This window comes from Adiantum capillus-veneris, chromosome 15 (genome assembly GCF_014529385.1).
Source record: "Adiantum capillus-veneris isolate H3 chromosome 15, ASM1452938v2, whole genome shotgun sequence".
NCBI lineage: Eukaryota > Viridiplantae > Streptophyta > Polypodiopsida > Polypodiales > Pteridaceae > Adiantum > Adiantum capillus-veneris.
Window position 1 is genome coordinate 117,559,728 of NC_140945.1, and position 21,386 is coordinate 117,581,113.

A 21,386-nucleotide genomic window follows, 5' to 3' on the forward strand; every position below is an offset into this window, starting at 1 on the left:
GTGTCCAAAACTCCCTTAGGAGCACTTGTTAGTTGGTTGAGTTTGTTAGAGTTGGTAGTTGCAAAATAGTGGGCTAGTTAAATTGGAACTAGCACAGGATGTTAGTAATACAACAAAGAAGGCAATGTGACATGGACAGAATCTCAAGAACATCCCAAGTGTTCACTCTTGAGTCTGACACCCGCAACCTCGAATATCATGAAAAAACTTAGTTGCACTACACTCGGCACTTTCGCGACGATCATGCAACTAGATGAGGACCACAAATTTATGATTCTACCTTCCACTCATAGACACAAGTAGCAATTGCAGAACCTCCTTTGATTTACAATGTATGCTTCTCTGTAGGAAAATGCTAGCAATTGCAAGGTGGTCATTAAGTCATCAACGTTCCCAACCACAAGCCCAGGAAATTGCACCCATGTTAAGCATTCCCAAAAGCACGAGTTTGCTGAAATTCATACTCAATTATTCTGTATGCTGAGCAGTATGAATTGTAAAATGCCGTTGTGCCGAACATCAAACACTAGTCCTCAATGCCCAAAACATCTGTCAGAAGCCAACCAACCAAATAAGCAACTCCAGCTGCTATACCACCATTGAGAACCACCATTAGCACCGAGCTCAAGTATTTCTGGCCGGAGATCTTTGCCTTTGCAAGGCCCAACACTACAAGTGCTATCAATGTCACTACCGCAGCAGCCGCAAACTTTATTTGGTTGTTTGATGTGAAAGGATTGAGTATCACATACGCGAGAAGCGGCGTGCAACCAAAGCCCAAAAAAGAGAGAAATGTTACACATCCATGTTTCCACAAGCTTTCTGATGGGTCTGGGGTAACAAGCCCTTGCTCCATAGTCATTTTTTGATCCAAGAAAAGGTTTCGGTACTTAGAAAAGCAATCGACCACCTGAATACATGAGTGCACTTTTCAAATGTAAGCAAGGAAAGCATCTTCAGATAAAAAGTTAACACACTTCAACACGCCCCGAGGGGTCATAATTCAGAGGTCAATTCAGAGGTCAAGCTCTTTCCCCCTCCCCCAAAAAAACATTCGCACCCACACACAGACGTGCGCATGTCGGTCACACACAAATACCATTTGAAACTCCTCCCTGGCGACATGGATGTGTGCCCCCCTCCCCCCCCCCCCCCCCCCCCCCCCCCCCCCCCCCCCCCCCGCAAAAAAAAAAAGAGAAAAAACCTTGTGCGCGCACACATGCACACTCGAGGGCTATGAAGCATGGCTTGAGCTCAACAAGTCTGCTGTGGTCATGCCAATGCTAATACTCTGAGTATGCCCCAATAAAAACAGAAAACAAAAACTTCAGCACTGTGAGTAGAACAATCCCTGCTGAAGCCAAACAAGGATTGTACTAAGAATACCAGCTGTGCGTCGCCTTCATCCATGCCATGAGCCTTGTATGTTGAGATTAGATCAAGAATTTGCGAATGGGGATCTTTTCGCACTTTCCAACCCATCACCTTCCTATACGTGAAAGCCAAATCCTTCTCAGTAGAGCTTGATACAAAGTCACCAAATCCCATAGACATTCCATCGGCAAGTAAGTTGGCAAAGCCCAGAACCAGAACAGCTCCTGCAATAACAACAACAAAACTTTCACCAATGTCAATTTGGTGAATGCCTTCATGGGCCCCACAGCACTGACATCTGTATAAATCTGCATTAAAAGCTCGCATTCGATCTTATATGATTATAAAGAGCTACAAAACGTTCATCCATGTAGCTCTGATACCAAACATATATGCCCATTGCCCATAAGGCATACTTACACATCTTTCTCTGCTCACACAAGTCTGTCGACATGTATATTTTGTGAGGCTATTTCTCTTTTGCGTTCGTATGAACACAAAAATGAATACAAACATCTGTTTCACTTCATGCACATATAGATACATGCAGAGACACTCTTTCTCCCATCTTCTTCTTGCCTGACCATACTACATACCTGAAGAATGGTTGCTTCCAGAGATGGATGCGACAAGGGCAAAGCTCGTAACGATGGCATCCAATCCCCCATAAACAATACTTTTGGCAAATTCACTGGCCTTGGGCACCTCAACAGGCCTGTCAGTATTCATGCTTGTGCGCAAGCCGTCTTCGGTGTCTTCGAGCAGAGGCTTGCGCACATCCAAGCCCACATTTTGGTTACCCATCGCGCTTTCTTCACTCTGCCTTGCCGACCAGCTTGCCATTTCCTGAGTGTGTGTGTGTGCGCGCGCGCGCGCGACCGGAGAAGGAGAATCTGAGCAGATAGCGAGAGATTGCGACCCTACTAAAACACACTCATACTTTTGCTTGGGTGCATCCAAGTGGCTTGCTGCATGATTTGCCAAGTGGCCAGGCATGTCCTCACAAAGATGCAGGGCTGCGGGGCCCAACTCATAATGGTGTCCGGCAGTTCATGAAGTCCCATAACAATAGCCAGCGGGCTCTTGAGTAGGCCGTGCTCTTGTGCCTTGCCTTCCTTTTTTACCTCAACGCAAGCATCTTGCTAGATTCCCTTGAAACAAACAGGCTCAAAATCGTGCCAGCTACTTGAGCGGCATTGGAATTTTGGCGCAATACTTCATCTTTGAAAGATTTCGAACGAGGTGAAATCTCATGGTGGCTTGCTAACAATTGACAATATGAGAGAGAGAGAGAGAGAGAGAGTGTAGTATGTCTGTACGATACTAAGAAAAGCTTAAATAAAGAAGATCTTTGACAGATCCTCTCTCCATGTCTTTGTTGTTGATTGCAGCTGAGGACTTTGAGGAGGCAAGAACTCTCTCTCTCTCTCTCTCTGGCGTCCCACCTGGAGCTTCTGACGCGCGACAGTAGGGCCTCTCTCTGTCACTCAATTGAGGTCGCTCATCGTCGCGCGGAGCTGCTCTCTCTCTCTCTCTCTCTCTCTCTCTCTCTCTCTCTCTCTCTCTCTACCACATGAGTGATTAGGGCATCCAATGTGTGTGTGTGTGTGTGTGTGTGTGTGTCATAATAACTAATATTTAATTCTCCTAAATGATTTTCTCATGTTAAACTGATCATTTAATATGGAGAAGTGCCAGGGGAGAAAAAGCTAGAATATTGGTTAAGCTGGCAAACCGGCCACAGTAGGGATCCAAAGGAGAGAAAATAGGGATCCAAAGGGGGGGCCATCTGCAAAAGAGCAAGGTGCAACAATGGGCTTTAAAGAGCCTAAGGTTCAGCCCATTAAGACTTCCAAAATGCTAAGGTTCCAAAAATCAAAGGTTGTGTCCAATGGTAAAGCTTAGGAGAATCGGATGCTTTGTGTGTGTGTAAAAAAGTCTTCATGCTTCCTACATAGGAGGGGGCGAGCCTTGCAAGTAGGGGATGAGAGAGAAACACACACACACACACACACACACACACACACACACACACACACACACACACACACACACACACACACTCACAAGCCTCCTTTACACAAAGGGAATGAGGGACACATGTCAGCTCCCTAACCCAGATGCCCACAAGGTGTACTCAAATCCTATTGGATGGCCATGGAGGTGGACCAATGAGAATTAGGCTAGAGTAAATCTAATTTAATTAATTTAAAAACACTTAATAAAAGAACCAATAAGATTTAAATTCTCTAGAAGACTATTGGACAGTCTCCCAAGGGGTTCAGTGAGCATTCAGCAGCCCAATGGCTTACTTGATTCCTATTGGCCAGGAGACAAAGGGGTCCAATAAGAGTTTAGTTGCATTAATTAATTACCTAAAGCTCTCACAAAAGGGGAAAGGGGGACACATGTCAGAAGGCTATCACTAATGCTCCTTAAATCCTATTGGCTAAGCCTGGAGAGGTCCAATGGGGTGGTAGCATGAGCAAATAGCAAGAGGGGTCGACCAAGAGAGAGAGAGGGGGATGAATTTTCAAAGGCATTATTGCATACACACTCCCACTAACTCAAGTGTGAAGCAAGAAGACTCTCTCTCTCCTTCTCAAGCTTTAATGGAAAGCTTATCACCTACTCCAAGCTTTGTAAGAAATGCGGAATACAATAAGGATCTAGTAGCAGGGAGAGTAGAGAGAGATACGATGCAAAGTAGATTAGATTAGTGGAAAATCAAAGTAGATTAGATTAGTGGAAAATCAAAAACTTTATATTAGTACACTATTACAAAGTGATGGTGTCATCCACCCATGCGCTTTCAAGGTAGAGCTCAGATGGCGATTTAGACAACTAGAGCAAGTAGGAATACAAGGGACTAACAATCCTTACACAAGGATGTGTTGTGTGCGTCAAGTGTGCACACCATTCTACCGAATTACTCATGAGAAGGCCTCCTTATATAGATGTACGGGAGCCTCTAAACGCCCATGTGCAGCCGCCCTTAGATAGCCAAGTCCAAGTAGGACCCTCCCATGCGCCCATGTGTAGCCGCTTTTGGGTAGACAAGTCCTCCTAGAAATCAGCACCGGCAAAAGGCCACTGTACGCCGACCACCGGCCAAAGACCACAGACCACCGGCCACCGGACGGCCATTTTCCGCCGGCCGTCGTCCGGCCAAGATATTCCGACAAAAAGGAATATTCCGGCGAAGGAAAAAAAGTCCCTAAAGTTTCCCCTGAATTTTCTCCGTACCATCCACGATCACAAATAGAGATTTCATCAGCGTGCAAAGCTGGAATCCACCAAATATATGTGCACCATTGGCTTCTCCTCATATGGGGGCCTTACAAACCGTGCAACATATATTGTGGTGGCAAAACTGAGAGAGGTGGGCGTTGCAAGTATACCAACAAGCTTGTGAGAAGGGAGGCCTACACCAACTCTTGGCTTTGTGATGCAAATCCAACCAAGAGCCAAGCTTCAATGCATGCTCATCTCTTCTACCATGCTAATTACGAAGCTATGCTATGCTAATATGAGTGATTATGTGAGGAGATGTACATCTTTCTCGTAAGACTACTCCTTCCTCTCAATCTAGTCTCATACCCCACTAGCTCTCACCATCTTTGAAGGTGTGTGAGGTCTTAGGTCTGTGACCGTGAGGGAATTGATGTTGTGTTTAATAAGTGTTTTGCTTAGTGCTTGAAGCTTCTATTTTCATTGCACTAGCTAGTATTGTATTGTAAAATGTCTCTCTTGATGGGAGAAACCTATAATACAAAGCCTTTTGGAGGGGGGACCGGCTCCATGTAAATCCGGTCCTCAACTTTTGTCAATAGCTTAATTTCTCTCTTTTTTGAAGTATTGTTCATGCTATCTAACTAGGTGTTATACTTTTTGTTGCTCTCTCCACCCAAGCACTCTTGTTATTCTCACTAGAAATCTTGTTATTCTCATTAGAAATCTATTCTAATGAAATGCTCACTATGTTCATGTTATTTTCCGCTACACACAAGTTACTAGGCCATTACATGTTACATTGGTATCAGAGCACAAGATTTCTCTTTTCTTGCTCAAGAAGGGAGGTCCTCAAGCTAGCTATAAATGGTTGGTATTATTAATTGCATTTGAGTAAGTAGAATAGGGATTTATCAGCCTTGCAGGTGCGCCTGCCTTCATGCAGATAATGTGGCATCACCGTCGAGAGCTATGGTCTTAATAGTGGAGTCCTACGGGGCTTGCCTACGGCTTAACCACTATTGAGCTATTAGAAGCTTGACTGGAGTTGGTTCTGTTTTGGTGTTGAACGACCCTCTCTTCTATTCCTTGCAATTAATGGTATTCGAGCCATGGGTACAGTAGCTTGAGTGCTTTTTCTAAAGGGGTAAAGAGGAGTAGAAACTAGGGCTTGAAGTGCCAAAGTACACCTAAAAGTTGTTAGAATGGATGACAATAATAAAGAGAGTGAAATTAATGTTGATAACTTTGATTTTGCTAATGAGCAAGCTACTAATGATACCCCTATGATTGTTAACTACCTTGTTTCTAGGCTTCAACAAGCCATGGGCAATCCATCCCTCCAAAGTGAAGTGCAACGGAAGCTTCGTGCTCATGGGATTCTCCAAGCTTCCCACCATGACGAGAGAGCACGTAGTAAGCCTCCTTGTGAGACTTCCAAAAGAGGCCTCTCTCTTATTCGGGAAGAAGAAGAGGATCCATACGAAGGGCTCAAAAATTTTCTTCTTGATGATGCATCTCCTTCTCAAAGGAGAACTCAAGAGTCCCCATCGAAGGAATGAAAAAGAAGTGAGTCTCCTGTCACCTCGGCGGAGATGGCTCCACGAAGACGGCGGGCTAAATGCTATCCATCACCTCCTAAACGGAGAAGACCATCGCACACTTCTCCACACCATAGTTCAAAGAGGGATGACAAAAAGCAAGAGAAGAAAAAGGCGAGAAAGAGGACATCCTCTTCTCCATCTTCTTCATCCTCTTCCTCTTATGAAAGTGATGGTACAAATAAAGAAGATCAACGCAAGAAAAAGGTGAGAAAGACAATTAGCCAATCTAGTTAATTAGGATAAAGATTTATCTTAACTTGTTACCAACCTAGAATTAGAGAGGGTCTTCAATCTCTATTTCTAAAGTAGACTCAAACCTTCTCCATCTTCTTCAAATTCTTCGTTTTCTGAAAAAAGTGATGGTGAAACTTTTGAACCATCAAAACAAAGAGGCAATAGGAAATCCTATGCCGCGTGGAAAAGGTCGTCCAAGCTCAAGAATTTCAAAGAGGGAGGAAATATCATCTCTCTCCTTACCTACGATGGCACCTTTGGTGCTACGAACAAAGTCTTGGACTTTATCCAACAATTCGTTGCGGCGTTTGGAGATGAGGGCTTCACGGAGTCCTCTAAGGTACGCCATGTAGCTATGCACTTTCAAAAGTCGGCCAGGCAATGGTGGTCTAGCCAACGGGCCAACAGTGAAGCTCCACGAACATGGAAAGCTTTAAGAGCTTCCATTATGAAGCAGTTTTTGGCCAGCGATGCCAAAGACAAAGTACTCACCGAATGGCGAAGATTGAAGATCTCTCCCTACAAATCCATTCACAAATATGTAGACAAGTTTTGGGACTTACATCTCAAAACCACTGTCTTCAAAAGGATGGATTTTGGAGAGAAAAAGCAACAATTTTGTGCGGGCTTAACTAAAGAAATGGTGGAGTATGTCAACTCCCAAAGGCCACACTCCATATCGGCGGTTATACACCATACTATGGTGGCTTCTTGAATAAATTTCCAAACATGGGTTAAAAGAAATTCTAAGCCCACGGAAAACAAGGGTTCCAATGAGCCTAAGGGGAAGGACAATGTCCAAAAGTCTCATAAGGGCAATTTCAACAAAGCTAAGGAGAAGGGAGTTTACAAGGTAAAAACAAACTCTCTCCTGGAAACGTTATCGCAAGAATAACCGTCGTTTCAAGTGCGGCGAGCAAGGACATGCGTACCGCGCTTGTCCCCAAAAGAATACCCGCCATGAGCCTCCTAGAGCTACCTTGGTCAAAATCCAAGAGGAGGAAATTCACCCGAAAGTATCTCCTCTATGCCATGCTTGGAGAAAGGTAAGAGAACATGATGCTTTTATTCTCTTTGACACTGGTTCTACTCACAATTTCATATCCACAGAGTTGGCCACCAATCTATGCATCCAAGCTTATGAGATGGGAGATGTCCTACCCGCAAATGGTGCTTTCAAGGGGCAAGAAGCTTCAGTCACTCCCTTAATTGAGAAATTGAGGCTCCATGTCCAAAGCTATGTGGATAAAGAGGACTTCTTTATCTCTCCTCTCAAGCACGAGGATGTAATCTTAGGGGAACCATGGTTTGATTGCATGGATGCCAATGTTAAATTCCCTGAAAGGAAAATCTACTTTAGGTTCATGGAAAAAGATATGTACATATATGCTAAGCAAATGGGTAACACCATACCCATTGTACATACACAAGCTTTCAATAATTCAATAAAGAGCTCTATTTTCGTGTACATGATTTTTGTTAAAGATTCTCAAAATGAACCTAATGTTTTAGCAAAAGAAAATATAAACAATCACAAGGAATTAGAGTTATCCAAATTTCTCAAGGGGTTTTAAGATGTCTTTATTGACGACATCCCTTGTGAGCTACCTCCTAAACAAGGCAATGATGACCATGTAATTGAACTTATTCCACGAAGTTCACCGCCTAATAAACCTCCTTATAGAGTTTCTCAAGCTCAACAAAAGGAGATTATGCGGCAAGTGCATGAGCTAGTTGAAAAGGGCATGGTTAGGCTTAGCTCATCTCCATTTTTCTCACCTGTGTTATTAGTGCAAAAGAAAGACGGCAGAGAACGTATATGTGTGGACTATAGAGCACTAAATAGGATCACTATCAAGAATAGGTTTCCCATTCCACGGGTAGAAGACCTATTTGATAAGCTACAAGGATCGACCTACTTCAGTAGGATTGACCTAAAAAGTGGCTATCATAAAATAAGGATAGTTGATCAAGACATTGTAAAGACCGCATTTTGCACTACGTTTGGTCTTTACGAATACATTGCCATGCCTTTTGGATTGACCAATGCACCAGCCACATTCAACCGCTTGATGGAGAAGCTATTCAGGCCTCACCGAACTTGTACTAGAGTGTTCTTTGATGATATCATCATCTACTCTAATTCATTAGACGAACACAAACAACACCTCCATGTAATATTTCAAGTTCTAAGAGAGAATAAACTTTATGTTAATGAAAATAAAAGTGAACTTTTATTACAAGAGATTTAGTATTTAGGTCACATTCTCTCAAGATGGCATCCAAATGGATCCATCAAAGTTAGAGGTAATAAAAGGATGGCCTAAACCAAGGAATCTTCATGAACTAAGAAGCTTTATAGGTATGTGTGCATGATATAGACGCTTTATAGAAAAGTTCTCACAAATTGCAGGACCATTACATGACCTAAAAAAGAAAAATGTTAGCTATACATGGTGTGCCAATGAGAACAATGCTTTCGAAAAGCTTAAAGAAAAGCTTATCTCTCAACCAATGCTTAACACTACAGGATCTCTCAAGGCCATTTGAGGTCCAATGTGACGCTTTTGGTGATTGCCTTGGAGCTGTTTTGCTCCAAGAAGGGCACGCCATAGCCTATGAAAGTCGAAGGCTCGACCCTGTTGAGAAAGCTCTAGGCATATATGAAAAGGAACTCCTCGCAGCTCTACATGCCTTAGACTCATGGAAGCAATATTTATTGGGGACTCCTTTCATTCTGCGAACGGATCACCAAAGCCTTAAGTACTTCATGACGCAGACCAAGCTCTCCGACAAACAAATGAGGTGGGCAAATTTCCTTTCACAATTTTTTTTTTATATTGCTCACAATCCTGGCAAGCATAATCAAGTAGCCTATGCACTCTCAAGACGGCTCAGAGTGAATGCGGTTTCCATAGCAACTCACAATGATCTATCTTCTATGATAGATGAGTATGCTATTGATTCTGATTTTAGAGATGTTATTTCAATCCTTGGATTAGGGAAGAAAGAGGAACCATTTACTTTACAAGATGGTTATCTTCTCTATGGCAATAGACTATGTGTTACTAACTCACCACGTGAGAAAGTAATGTATGAATCCCATGCTCCTCCTTATGCAGGGCATAGAGGGATTTGGTCTACCCTAAATGGGATTGAAACATATTTCTATTGGCCTACCATGAAAGAAAACATACAAGAGTATGTTTCTAAATGTGTGGTATGCCAAAAGAAGAAGTTTGATAGAGGGAAGCAACCTGGATTGCTTCAAGTTTTGCCAATCCCTAATTCACCAAGGGAGAGCATATCCATGGATTTTATCCTTGGATTGCCTAAGTCTATCCATGGAAATACGGGAATATGGACGATAGTAGACAGGTTCAGTAAACAAGCTCATTTTATACCTGTCAAAAAGACTATCAAATCCCATCAAATGGAAACCCTCTTCATATCACAAATCTTCAAGTACCAGGGCTTGTCAATGTCCATAGGGTCGGATAGAGATCCTAGAATGACCAATAATTTCTAGAAGGGTCTCTTTGAGAATCTAGGGACAAGGCTAAACTTCTCTTTGGCCTATCACCCACAAACGGACGGCCAAAGTGAAATAGCTAACCTAACAATTCTTGATCTACTAAAAGCCTATGTAACATAAGTAGATCAAAGATCCCAATGGGAGAAGTACTTACCCTTAGTGGAGTATGCCTACAATAACACTGTACATACTTCCACGGAAAAAGCACCTTTCGAGGTAATTGAGGGAAAATCAAAAAGTCCCCTGCTACTTAAGGTACAGGGGAAGATCTTCGCTGCTGCAGATGGGTATAGCCGAGACCTACAAGAATCTTTCCAAAAGATTAAGGATGCTATCTCTATCTCACAACAAAGGCAAAAAGCTGCTTCTGATAAGCACAGAAGAGACCAAGCCTTTAAAGAAAACGATTGGGTCTTACTTAAATTTCCCAAGGCTCGATTAAGGCACACGACAGGCAACAAACCTGCGGGACACCAAAAGTACTATGCTAAGTTAGCAAAAAGGTACTATGGTCCCTTCCAGATTCTTAGGTCAATCAATGAGATGGCCTATCAACTCAAGTTGCCCAGCCATTGGCTCATACACAGTGCTTTCCAGGTGAGCCTACTAAAGCCTTACAAAGGCGAGCCACCTCAAGAACCAACTATTGAAGACCCACCGGAGATCGAGGATCAAGAAGAGGTGTTACACCCTGAGTCCATTCTCCGACATGAAGACAAGGTATTAAGAGGCGGTAAGACTATTCAACGATATCTTATTAAGTTTAAGAGTTATCCTTTTGAAGATGCTAGATGGATGCAAGGCATACAATTAAAGAATAACCTAAACCTTGTCAATGCTTACAATGTTTCCCTAGAGTAAGAAAATGTATCAATGTTAAAAATGAACAAAGTTTTTGTCTTATTAGACTCTCTTTTTCTTTATTGTGCACAAATGTGAAGTAGTATGCATGCTTAGATCAAGTTTACGGAACCGACGTCTCCCAAACACCAAGTAGAACTTGTCACTCTACTATGGAAGATTGATAGAACTAATGTGCAGACATGCTTGCGGCAGCTTAGGCTCTCAAGCGTCAAATGGATTAGTCATCCATTTTGGAACGATGTTGTAGGGTAACATAGGGATCCTCTTCCCGCAAAAAAAAAAGACTAATGAATAGGCTTTATCTTCTCTACCTCATAGTCAAGGACGACTATGATTTCAAGAGAGAGGTAATGTCATAATAACTAATATCTAATTCTCCTAAATGATTTTCTCATGTTAAACTGATCATTTAATATGGGAAAGTACCAGGGGAGAAAATACTAGAATATTGGTTAAGCTGGCAGACTGGCCACAGTAGGGATCCAAAGGAGGGAAAATAGGGATCCAAAGGGGGGCCATTTGCAAAAGAGAAAGGTGCAACAATGGGCTTTGAAGACCCTAAGTTTTAGGCCATTAAGACTTCCAAAATGCTAAGGTTCCAAAAATCAAAGGTTGTGTCTAATGGTAAAGCTTACGAAAATTAGATGCTTTGTGTGTGTGTAAAAAAATCTTCATGCTTCCTACATAGGAGGGGGCGAGCCTTGCAAGTAGGGGATGAGAGAGAAACACACACACACACACACACACACACACACACACACACACACACACACACACAAGCCTCCTTTACACAAAGGGAATGAGGGACACATGTCAGCTCCCTAACCCAGATACCCACAAGGTGTACTCAAATCCTATTGGATGGCCATGGAGGTGGACCAATGAGAATTAGGCTAGAGTAAATCTAGTTTAATTAATTTAAAAACACTTAATAAAAGAACCAATAAGAATTAAGCTCTCTAGAAGACTATTGGACTGTCTCCCAAGGGGTCCAATGAGCATTCAACAGCCCAATGGCTTGCCTGATTCCTATTGGCCAGGAGACAAAGGGGGACAATGAGAGTTTAGTTGCATTTACTAATTACATAAAGCTCTCACAAAAGGGGAAAGGGGGACACATGTCAGAAGGATATCACTTATGCTCCTTAAATCCTATTGGCTAAGCCTGGAGAGGTCCAATGGGGTGGTAGCATGAGCAAATAGCAAGAGGGGTTGACCAAGAGAGAGAGGGGGCTGAATTTTCAAAGGCATTTTGCATACACACTCACAGTAACTCATGTGTGAAGAAAGAAGACTCTCTCTCTCTCCTTCTCAAGATTTAATGGAAAGCTTATCACTTACTCCAAGCTTGTGAAAAGGGAGGCCTACACCAACAACTCTTGGCTTTGTGATGCAAATCCAACCAATAGCCAAGCTGCAATGCATGCTCATCTCCTCTACCATGCTAATCACTAAGCTATGCTATGCTAATATGAGTAATTATGTGAGGAGATGTACATCTTTCTCATAAGACTACTTTTTCTTTCTCTCAATCTACTCTCATACCCCGCTAGCTCTCACCATCTTTGAAGGTGTGTGAGGTCCTGGGTCTGAGATCGTGAGGGAATTGATGTTGTGTTTTATAAGTGTTTTGCTTCTATCTTCATTGCACTAGCTAGTATTGAAGGAACACAAAGAATTGTATTGTAAAATGTCTCTCTTGATGGGAGAAACCTATAATACAAAGCCTTTTGGAGGGGGGACCGGTCCTCAACTCTTGTCAATAGCTTAATTTCTCTCTCTTTTGAAGTATTGTTCATGCTATCTAACTAGGTGTTGTACTTTTTGTTGCTCTCTCCACCCAAGCGCTCTTGTTATTCTCATTGGAAATCTATTCTAATGAAATACTCACTATGTTCATGCTATTTTCTGCTACACACAAGTTACTAGGCCATTAAATGTTATAGTGTGTGCGTGTGTGCGCTACTGTTGCGGGGCAATGGGTAAGAATCCCAAGGCATCTCTCTCTCTCTCTCTCTCTCTCTCTCTCTCTCTCTCTAAAGCAGAGGGCAATTGAGACCCTCTTTCGTGCCAACAGCTCTCTGTCCATAGGTCTCTCGTTCTCTCTCAGGATGGGTGTTGAGGTGCACTGCTGCTTGCAGAGCAGGTAGGGGTTGGGGACGGGAGGAGGCTGCAGGCAAGTGTAGGAGAGGGAGAAGTAGGGAAAGCTCTGAGAGGCTGAAGCGGAGCCGAGAGAGAGAGAGAGAGAGAGAGAGAGAGAGAGAGAGAGAGTATTGTCGAGGGACTGCCGACTTGGATTTTGGAGGGGGGGGGGGGGGGGGGCATATTATTAGAGTATCATAAAAAGTAACTCCATATCTTTTAGTACGTGCCAATATGTACTTATGTTGGTACAATCTTTTTTTCATTTGTTTTAAGGCGAATGAAAGAAGATACTCCTGAGTTGAGAGAAAAAAAGGTGAATAACCTTTTACTTTTACTTCTCTTAAATTCTCTTTTTTTTTTCTCAAACTCACAATTGTGAGTGAATTATATTAATCAACCCAAAAAATTACAATGTCTTGTCATGCTCGTGATGAGCCATGACATCATCCATACTTACATCGGCAATGATCCCAGCCAACTCCCCCCCTTATCCTTGATACCAAAGATCCATTATCATGTTCTTCTGCGATCTGTTACTTACCGATAGCCAAGATACCCTCTGCTGACAACAAGGCACAAGTAGTCCTAGACCAATCCTCCGAGTGTTGCTTGCGCCCGAGCGTCCAAATTAGCACTTTACTTTCTTGCATAATTTTTGTGAAGCTTGCCACCTCAAGACCTCCTTCAAACACACGGCGGTTCCTTGTCTGCCATACATTATGCAAGAAGAAGTACCTGACGATTTGAGTGCTGATGAGGAGGGCAGGACCACCTGAATTCTTCCCTCCAAGGAATAGATCACTCTTGTAAAAACCAATTTTCCATGTTCTTTGGACCCATTTACATATTTTCCCTGCGAGGCCTTTGATAGTTGGGCAATCCATGAAGTTATCATTCGAAAAAAGTAATTATCTCATTTTGTAGTATCTGAGGGGGAAGAGGGCACTTGGACGAGAGAGAGAGAGAGAACCAAAGAGAGGGAGGTTTTTTATGGACGTGTGTAAAGGCGGGAGCAAAGAGAGCGAGCGACATGTTTAATTAATTAATAAACCTTTTACTTTTACTTCTCTTAAATTATCATTTAAGTTATCATTCGAAGAAACTAATGCATCTCATTTTGTAGTATATGAGGGGGAAGAGGGCACTTGGAGGGGAGGGGAGAGAGAGAGAGAGAGAGAGAGAGAGAGAGAGAGAGAGAGAGAACCAAAGAGAGGGAGGTTTTTCATGGACGTGTGTAAAGGCGGGAGCAAAGAGAGCGAGCGACATGTTTAATTAATTAATGGATTCATATTTAAATCGAGAAAGTGAAAAGGAGGACGTGACAAAGAGCTAGGTAAGGAGGGATGGAGAATACATTGGTCCCATGGAGCCAGTGTTCGGGAAAAATGATGGTTAAGGGCAAGGAAAAAAGGAGAAATTTTGTCCTAAAATAGAGAAAACTAGTATGTGACCCGCACGTTGTTGCAGCCAAGAAAAGCATGGCAATTGGATCTCTCTCTCATACATACACACACACACACACACAATGGAAACGTACTCCTTGGAATCACTATAGAAAGATAACAATGCATATGTATGCCTTCTCTCTATCTTTATATCTCTCTAGAAAAGCATGGTAATTGGATCTCTCTCTCTCTCTCTCATACACACACACACACACACACGCACGCACACGCACGCACACACACACACAAAATGGAATAGTAGTCCTAGGAATCATAAGTAGGTCTTTGGTATCTCTTTTATCACCTTCTTTCCTCCATTTCTCAATTCTTTTAAGTTGAAGACTTGCTCAATAGCGCTCTCTCTCTCTCTCTCTCTCTCTCTCTCTCTCTCTCTCTCTCTCTCTTCACATAGAGTGCTTAAGGCCGATCGGTTGCCATCAACTCATCCTCCACACGACTTCTAAAAAATTTGAGTTGTCCATATCTCCCCACTCATCAATCAATGACAATGTACCACATTTCTACCAACTTGCTACTATTGCACCATGCTATCAAAACCATGGCTTGCCAATATACGGGCTTCTCATGACTCTCACTTGGTTGGAGGTAGACAGATTTTGATGCTTCGTAGTCATTTTGGTGGGCTGCCAAGGAAAGTCTCTCTCTCTCTCTCTCTCTCTCTCTCTCTCTCTCTCTCTCTCACGCACGCACACACACACAGTAACATTGACACGCACGCACACACAGAGCGTGTACACACACATGCAAACTATCAGGTGCACAATTTTGGTTACTACAATCTGTATGTTGTTGAAAAAGGTTGGATTCATATTCTACATTCTCTCTCTCTCTCTCTCTCTCTCTCACACACACACACACACACACACACACACACACACACATACACACACAGATTGACAACAACTTGTCAGACTCACAAATTTGGCTATTGCAAGTCGTTGGGAAAGGATGGAGTTGCAATCTGAACTTTTTTATGCAATTTTTTAAGGCTGGGACTCAACATCTTAATATCGGCATTGATCCAACGGGCCATGCAAATCAACCAAAAATGCGACATGTGGAGGCCTCTCCTTCCTCTAATTTTTTGAGGTCCATTATAAACAGTATAGATAATGTACTATTGAGTAATAGTAGAAAACTATTATGTACCCAAGTGCTCGAGAAAAACCTAGGTTTAGTGCAATCCCACCTACAAATTTTTCAGCTATATCTTATGCACCTTGGAGGCCCTTGCCATGTGACATAAGGAAAGGGCTTTTTGGGGGGGGGGGGGTGGAGGCCAAGGAAAAGAAAGAGAGAGAATGGATTGGGTGCCAAGGAAAGGGGCATCTCTCTCTCTCTCTCTCTCTCTCTCTCTCTCTCTCTCTCTCTCTCGGGCCACACACTTGTAGAATGTAATTTGAAGATTAGGACACCCACAACATTGCAAAAAAAACATAGGTTTAGTGTAATTCCACCTACAAATTTCAAGATTTACCTCTAATTTTTTTAAATTTTTGTTTTCAGCATCACTCACTCAATGATACTGAATTAGAAAAATAAACAAGGTAAACACTTCACAATGGCCTCAAGAAGGCATCATTTTTTGTTGTAATAAATGATTATTAGAACACATTTGACATGTTAATGGTATGTGTTCGAGAAAAATGTGTCTCAACTTAATATCTTGTCGTTCATGGCTAGAAAAATACATTTTTCCTAAACAATCAAAATAAGAGGAAACTAATTCTCTCGGTTTATAGGTCAAAATTTGAATCTTTTGCCGACAATTACACTAAAACTTGTGTAAATTTGTCGGTTTTCTTAAAGGCAAGTTTAAGATCTAGTCGGGATTTTTTAATTTTAATCGATTAAAATACACTAGATTTTGGTTTTTCTCTAACACTAGTGTCGTTTTCAATCTCAAAAATGTCAATTGAGAGCAAGGGGAAAAGGAGAAGTTCCACCTCAAAATAGAGAAAAATAATGTAAAAACTTGAAAAATAAATCTAATTTTTAACATTTTCTCTAGGCATATTCAAGAAAAGAAATTTTGTATGTCTGTAAAACTATTTTTTCCCGAACACTTTAATGGGTGGGGGGGAGAGAGAGAGAGAGCACACTCACTCATTTTCATAATGAAAATGTTCAAATGAATATAGTAAGGCCTGAAATGACTTGAAATGTCACCTATAGAAGTTAATGTGAGGGTGACTACTTGATGATGAGAGAATTGCACGTTTTCTCTACCACTTCCCTATGGCCTTCTTGGCCAAAAATACAACATCAAGATGCTCCAATTGAGCCATGGATGCAAAAAGAATGACACTTAGCATCACAACCTTTAACTTTTAAATTGAAATACCACCTCCAAAGTTCAAAGAAACTACAAAGTTAAGAAAACCTAAATCAAAGTTTAGAGAATTTACAAAGTGCAAAGAACCTTCAAATTTTATAGTAAATTTGTCTCTATCTTTTTTTTTTGTGGAAAAATCATAGTATAGACAAATGCTCGGAAAAACCTAGATCTAGTGTAATCTCACCTATAGATTTAGAAAATTATCTCTATACGTACAAAGTATTAATAATTGAGTGTAAAATCCTTCAAATATAATAAAGTTACCCCTAAAATTTCTCATACCTAAGTTTTTCATGTTTTTGGAAAAAATTGCGCCTCAACTCAATTTAGTATAACCCCTCTTACAAATTTTTATGATTTGTTTCAAAAATTCTAATTTGCCTTTAAGCGGTTGAAAAAATATAGGCTATGTGTAATCCCACCTACAAATTTTGAGATTTACTTTTAAATTCTAAGTCAACCCAAAGGAAACCACAAAGCTTACACAAATGTAGCGTAAAAACCTTCAAAAATATCGAAGAGTTGTTGGAGTTGCCTCCCATTGTCCGCCTTTGCCATCTGTTGAGGTCCGCTCCTGTCTTGGGTATGCACGCTTTCTGCCTTGGATTCATTGGATCAAACTTTTTTTATTACGTCGATTTTCGATTCTGTAGATGTCAATTGTCAATTCTTGATTCTCAATTGCAAATTTCATCGATTGTTAATGTAAGACCAATGTTTATTCTCCCTTCCCTTTGACTCTAGTTCTGGTGTGAGAGCCCTCTCTCTCTCTCTCTCTCTCTCTCTCACACACACACACACACACACACACACAACATGATTCACATGGACCATTCTCTATTTCTCAGCACAGTCATCCACACATAAAAGTATAGAATGGTTCTCTTTCTCTCTCTCTCTCTCTCCCTCTCTCTCTCTCTCTCGCACACACACACGCACACGCACATGCACGCACACACATGCACATGTACACACACAATGTACATCCACAACAAATTATTAGACTCCCATGGATGAATTGTCGAGCTCATTGCACTTCATTAATGCAATGCAAATGTGGAAGACCTCCGCAACGCTCCAATGCCACAACAAATGGCACGCCAACTCTATCTCTCATATACACACCTGCAACAGGTCTCTCTCTCTCTCTCTCTCTCTCTCACGCACACACACACACACACACACATACACAAACACGGATGTGCCAAGATCGAAGATCATTTACCGCATGGAAGGTTCATTGTGAAAGCGTGTTGAGAGAGGTTCATTGTGCAAGCGTGTTGAGAGAGGTTAATTGGGCGACACGTAGAGGGGAGTTCTTAATGGCCTTCAAAATGCAAAGTAGAGCTACTCTTCAAATGGCTTTCAGAAAAGAAGTAGTCACTAGTCACCCTTGACATTTGAGGACAGAAGTGAAACTCCATGGCCTTCCCAATGTAAATAGAGTACTACTTTTTTGAGTTTGAATTACTAAGACTAAGTTCTAATCTTTTGACCTTACATTGCCAGCAATCAATCAATTAGAAAGTCTTTTCATTTTTGACCATTTAAGTACTTAACTCGTCACTTTTGCATTTCAAACGAAATGTTCCCAAAGGTTTTCTTTGAAATGAACTAGAGTGTGACACTTCGAGGCTCTGTCCTTCCTTCAAAATTTTAAGTTGCATCATAAAGAGTATAGAATAGTGTGAAAACTAAAAAGATACTTTGATTTCCTAAAATTGTCTCTTGGCAAATTTCATCTTGCAATTGAGGGTATTTTGGCAATTCTGGAGAATTTGAAGGACGTTTTGAGAATTTATGACAAAATATTTGGAAGGGGAGGCGAGGGGGGGGGGGGGGGGTCTGGGAGTTTTTGAAATTTAAGGGGCTTAATTAGGAATCTCAAAAGATCTTGCTTTTGTAAAAAAAAGGAAAGCAAGGTCGAGTCGCAGATGGCGGGTTGGGGGAAGGTTGGAGGCAGCTGGCGGGTGACAGTGATCAACGACAGACCGAGGGGGAGAGACAAGAGATGTTTTTGTTGCATGGTGATTAGGAGGTGTCGCTTGGTGCTGCTAGTTGCGGGTAATTGCTGGCAAAGGACATGCATGTGTGTGTGTGAGTGAGTGTGTGTGTGTTTGCCATGGACGCGGACATGCACAACTGCTCGTTGTCGAGCAAGACCATGGCATGGGGCTTGTGAGGGCATGCGAGAGATTGGTTGTCGCAAAGCAGCGCAGGTGTGAGGTGGGCTGGGAGAGCGCAACCAAAGCAGGGGCAAAAGCAAGTGAAGATGATGGTGATGCGAGTGATCTCTCCCTGTGTATCTGGCATGCACAGGGGTCGGAGGATCCAATAAGTGGAACTGCAGCTATCTGTTGGATGCGACAAGGAGAGGGCCAACTATTTCTGATGTGGGTAGCTTGGACTAGTGGAGGACACGGAGAAGGACAAGGACGAGGATGCAAGGGAGAGGACGATGGTGTTCTTTGTGGTGTAGGTTTTTACGCACGCAACGTGGTGGTTCGACTAGTCACAAGCCCGCGAGGTAGACGAGGATGGGGGAGGGAGAGACAAGTGGACAAAACAAAGTGTATGCACCGGTTCCAACTGAGCGCCTGGTTTAGAGAGTTAAGCCGCGAAGGAATCTTGGGGGCAATTTAATTAATAGACCCCTCATGACCAAAAGGGGCAAAAAAAAGTAGGAGATGCAACATAGCTTTAATTTAGTCTCCTTTAAACCCACACTTTAAATGTCTCCGATCCTAACTTTTGGTTCACTTAATTTGACTCTCACAAGAATTGTGGACCATTCTTCTTTTTTTTTTTTGGGGGGGGGGGGGGGGGGGGGCGGGGCGGGGCGGGGCGGGGCGGGGCGCAAAACTCACAATTGTGAGTGATTGTATTACAAGGTCACTAGTAGGTGGCCAAAACGTTTTTTTTCATTTGTTTTGATAAGAATCTAACAAGATCCTTAGTTTGCTTTTAAGGAAAAGATGTATTCCCCTAGGAACTAAAGGCATAGGAAAAGTTCAAATTGAATACTTGGAAGTTGGGTGCTGGAGAATTGGGATCATGGCACGTGGATGTGACACACACACACACACAGAGAGAGAGAGAGAGAGAGAGAGAGAGAGAGAGAGAGAGAGAGAGCGCAAAGGCTGTTTTGAAAAAAATCGCAAAGCCTCAATTAGATTTGAGCTTGCCCTGAAGAAAACCTAGAAATTAAGAGAAGTTTTATTGTGCTTCTTTTCTTCGGTTAGGGAAAATGTATTTTTTTTAACCTATGTAAGCAAGGGCATGATGTGTGGAGGACACAGGCAGAAGCATGTGGTGTATGTCAAGGCGAATGTGCAGCACCTTTTTGACTATGATGCTGCGGCGGCTGCAGGATAGGGAGGCAGAGACGAAAGTGGGGTGGGGTCTATGCTTGGGTGGGAACATGGCAGAAAGGGTACCATGTGTGGATCATGTCTGCATGAAGACGCAGCACGGCAATGGATGGCCGGTTGTGCACAGAGCAAGGGAGCAGACGGAGCGACTGTGGAGGGTTGTTGGGTGATTGCAATCATGGACAGCACAGCAGGGCATCTTGAGGCGATTTTGTATGGGAGAGGAAGTCGAGTGACCTGTTTGTGTCTGTGTGTCACCACTGCAATGGAATCGTCCTTAGGTGTGTGTTCTCTCATTGAATAGGAGAACGCATGAAGGAGATGGCGAGCTAGCATTGCATGCAGGTCGAACTGGTGCTCCTTGAGGTCAAGGCACAAACATGGAGGCGAGAAGGCATCGAGCTGGAGGAATCGCTACGCCCAAGCAATGGAGGATACAGATGTTGCGTGAGAACCGGGGATAGAGGTAGTTTTGTTTTTGAAACTGTTAAGACATACGGAATCTTATAACCTAATTAATTAATGGAGGTGAAATCAACCCAATAGGCGTCCCCAATTTTGTAAGCCTCAAGCTCAGGCCGATCCTTGAGGGACAGAGGGTTACAACCAAGCTTAATTACAAGTACCAAGTAGATACCTACTACACAGGGCGCGACTAGATGGCGAGGGATGCCCTAAGCCAATCATCTGAGCTATACCTTTTACTTACCACATATATTATCTCCTTGCTTTCTTGTACAATCTCTGAGAAGCTAGCCACCCAGAGGTCTTTATCAAAGACACGACAGTTCCTGGCCTTCCAGATGTTACTAAAGAAGTAGTATCTGACAATTTGAGTATAGATAAGTAGTGCAGAACTTTGAAACTATCTGCTACCAAGGCACAAATCCTTCTTGAAATACCCAATCTTCCATGGCCTTTGTATCCATTTGCACATCTTTCCTACTAGGCCTCTAATAGCCGGGCATTCCATGAAAAGGTGGCAGAGGTCTTCGCTAGCTAATCTACACCTAGAACATCTATCGCCAATACCACGCAACTGGATCTTGACACCTGTCGGTGATAAGGCCCCCCAAAGTACTTTCTACAAAAATATATTCATAAATAGAGGCCACTACGGATTCCAGATGTTCTTCATGACCGAACCTCCAACCGTTGCTTCTTCCACTACTTGTTTGAAGGGGCGAACCAATCAACATCGTGGATAAATGCATTTTGTATGGC

At 42.5% G+C, this 21,386-nt stretch overlaps 1 protein-coding gene across 1 annotated transcript; it reads right to left on the reverse strand.

The window, feature by feature from the left end:
* Window positions 1-300: 300 nt before the first annotated feature.
* Window positions 301-2,279, reverse strand: LOC147441348 (uncharacterized). The gene is made up of 3 exons (XM_086483707.1): window positions 1,971-2,279; window positions 1,387-1,598; window positions 301-910 (listed from the first exon to the last, which is right to left on the reverse strand). The coding sequence occupies exons 1-3, from the start codon at window positions 2,215-2,217 to the stop codon at window positions 527-529; spliced, it is 843 nt and encodes a 280-aa protein (XP_086339833.1). The 5' UTR covers window positions 2,218-2,279; the 3' UTR covers window positions 301-526.
* Between the last annotated feature and the right edge of the window lie 19,107 nt (window positions 2,280-21,386).